This window comes from Scylla paramamosain, chromosome 10 (assembly GCF_035594125.1).
Source record: "Scylla paramamosain isolate STU-SP2022 chromosome 10, ASM3559412v1, whole genome shotgun sequence".
NCBI lineage: Eukaryota > Metazoa > Arthropoda > Malacostraca > Decapoda > Portunidae > Scylla > Scylla paramamosain.
This window is the reverse complement of record NC_087160.1, coordinates 12,034,143-12,037,500: the sequence shown is the minus strand read 5'-3', so window position 1 is coordinate 12,037,500 and position 3,358 is coordinate 12,034,143. Positions and strand designations below refer to the sequence as shown.

Here is a 3,358-nt window from a genome sequence, read left to right as displayed (position 1 = left end):
GAGAGAGAGAGAGAGAGAGAGAGAGAGAGAGAGAGAGAGAGAGAGAGAGAGACTAGACGGATAATAATATACTATACTCGTTTAATCATTTTACCTTGCACTTCCCACCACTTTTATCAAGCCTTACACAAGATTAATATAAACTTCTTGTGTTATTCCCCTTATCTCTTATCTTTCTACGTTCTTGGCTTAAGACTTTCTCTAAGCTAATCCAATGATCCTTCTCTTCATCTGGGCCTTTTGTTTCTGAATGTCTTCCCATTGGAGCAGACATGCAATGCGATTTACCCTTTGTGGTTGAAACTAAAGTAAACGTATGTACACAGTTTGTCACTTAAATATAGGCTTTTAGTTTTTAATGTATTTGTAATATTTATTTATTTTTTTCCGAAAAGGTGCTTTGCTTTCGTGTTATTTTTCAATTTTTCATTTCTATTTTATTTTGTGACTCAGTAATCTATTAGACCATTTCTACTACTACTATTGCTACTACTACTACTACTACTACTACTATACTACTACTACTACTACTACTACTACTATAAACTACTACTACTACTACTACTGCTACTACTACTGCTACTACTAAAACCACTACTAACACCACTACCATCACCACCACCACCACCATTACTACTACTACTACTACTACTACTACTACTACTACTATTATTACTACTACCACCACCACTATTACTATTACTACTACTAATTACTACTACTACTACTACTACTACTACTATCTACTTACCACCGGTTACTGTGGGGCTTGGTATATGCACACCCACCAAATTATAGCATAACATTATAATTAGGGGCAAGCAACGCAATTTTACATGGTATCCACCCACGCACCATCCATTCCAACTCACCCACCTACTCACCCACCCTGAACACACACACACACACACACACACACACACACACACACACACACACACACACACACACACACACACACACATTCAATATAATCGTTATCATTATTATTCCGACTGATGATGAAGAGCTCAAACAAAACATATACACACACGCAAAAAAAAAAAAAAAAAAAAAAAAACTAATATAATACAACCGAGAGGTTTCTTCAGTTGACAGTTTGATTAATTAATGTGAAATGATTTGGTAGTGATACGTGCAGCAATCGACATCTGAGGAAAGGATGTGTCGCAAGACTTTTTTTTTTTTTTGTCGCTGTCATCATCGTCACTATCATCATCATTACAATTTCCATTGCCACTACACTACTACTACTACTGCTACTACTACTACTACTACTACTACTACTACTACTACTACTACTACTACCACTACTACTACTACTACTACTACTACTACTACTAATACTACAACTACTAATACTATCACCACCACCACTATTACTACTACCACCATCACCACTTCTACTACTACTACTACTACTACTACTACTACTACTACTACTACTACTACTACCACCATCACCACCATAATCTTTTATGGTGTTGTTAGTGTCTTGTATATACTCCAGTCTGCCTTGGCTTTGCTTTCCCGCCTCGCCTCACCGTTTTATCCACCTGCTTACCGGTCCGCCGCTCATCACACCGCCCTACCAGGTACACACACACACACACACACACACACACACACACACACACACACACACACACACACACACACACACACACACACAGTAGTAGTAGTAGTAGTAGTAGCAGCGGGAGTAGTAGTTATTGTCCTCCTGTTTCTTATCTGAAACAACATTGTGAGAGGGATTCTTTTTAGTCCTTTTTATTGTATATTTTTTATTTATTTATTTTATCCTAGACCGACATCCTCGATAGAAATGTGGCAAGTGGTGGTAGAAGTAGTAGCAACAGCAGCAGCAGTAGTAGTAGTAGTAGTAGTAGTAGTAGTAGTAGTAGTAGTAGTAGTAGTAGTAGTAGTAATAGTAGTAGTAGTAGTAGTGATGAGAGTGCAAGGCTGCAGTAATTTAATTTATATTTTTACTGCTCTTTGATTGGGGCATTAAAAAATATGAATCTTAATGATCATTTAACCCACTTCCATGTCCTTCCCGCCTGTGTTATCGTACAACTCAGCACTAAACTGCACACAGGGTGTAGTACAGGGTGTGGCGATACTATACATAAGTACTTCCTGGTCCACTGATTGCCGCCCCCTCCCCATTCCTCCCTCTACTCATCCGCCCCCTGCCCCTTCCTGCCCCCACTCATCCGCCACATTACATGCACCCAACCACCCCGACTCACAGAGGAGCGCAGAGGAGGAACAACAATCACCATGACTTGGTTCTCGCGAGGCTGTATGTTATAAGCTGCACTATCTCCTATAAGACTAAGATATGTACTGTCAGTGGCGTTCAGATGCTGTGTGACCTTCCGCATTCATTTCCACTGTGTTTTGTGTGCCTCATCAATCTTTAGTTCTCTGATATGCTGGCAGTCTCCTTACAAAACTTTAACTGGAAGATTCTAAAAGCACAGCAGTGGAGTTCAATATTAAGGAGGAAAGCTAACCACAATATAATTAAATGGTGTAAATGGTATATGTTACTCGGCTACTGATCATGGCTGCACGTAGAACAGATAGTAAAGGTGATTGCCCCTCCCCATCTACCGTTTAAGAGATGATTACATACCTTCTTTTACCTCATACAGCATTCCCTTGTCACGTCCTCACCGTCCTCCACACCAGCTTGTCACACCCTCACCATCCCCCACGCCAGCTTGTCACACCCTCACCATCCCCCAAATCAGTTTGTCACACCCTCATCATCCCCCACGCCAGCTTGTCATACCTTCACCATCCCCCACGCCAGCTTGTCAGACCCTCACCATCCCCCACGCCAGCTTGTTACACCCTCATCATCCCCCACGCCAGCTTGTTACACCCTCACCATCCCCCACACCAGCTTGTCATACCCTCACCATCCCCCACGCCAGCTTGTCATACCCTCATCATCCCCCACGCCAGCTTGTCATACCCTCACCATCCCCCACATCAGCTTGTCACACCCTCATCATCCTGTACGCCACCATAGCCACATCCACACACTCCCATTCCACACCTGCCACATTCATCCACGTCACACCGGCAGCATGCTCCTCCACAACTTCTTCTCTAGCCTAACCTACTCTACTAATGAATGAATAAAAAAATACATGAATAAAAAAGTATGGTAATTAATTTAGTCGTTAACAGGGAAGGATTCAAGGAAAATTTACTGTACACACATACGAATAGCAGCAGCAGCAGCAGCAGCAGCAGCAGCAGCAGCAGCAGCAGCAGCAATACTAATAATAATAATAATAATAATAATAATAATAATAATAATAATAATAATAATAATATTATT

General features: G+C 41.3%; 1 protein-coding gene across 1 annotated transcript in view; it reads left to right on the top strand.

The window, feature by feature from the left end:
- LOC135104517 (uncharacterized) overlaps window positions 1-3,132 on the top strand; it is a 6,954-nt gene extending 3,822 nt beyond the window's left edge. Inside the window, exon 2 of the mRNA XM_064012090.1 lies at window positions 2,661-3,132. Coding sequence (XP_063868160.1) covers window positions 2,661-3,132 — 472 coding nt within the window. The remainder of the gene's footprint in view (window positions 1-2,660) is intronic.
- Window positions 3,133-3,358: the final 226 nt, after the last annotated feature.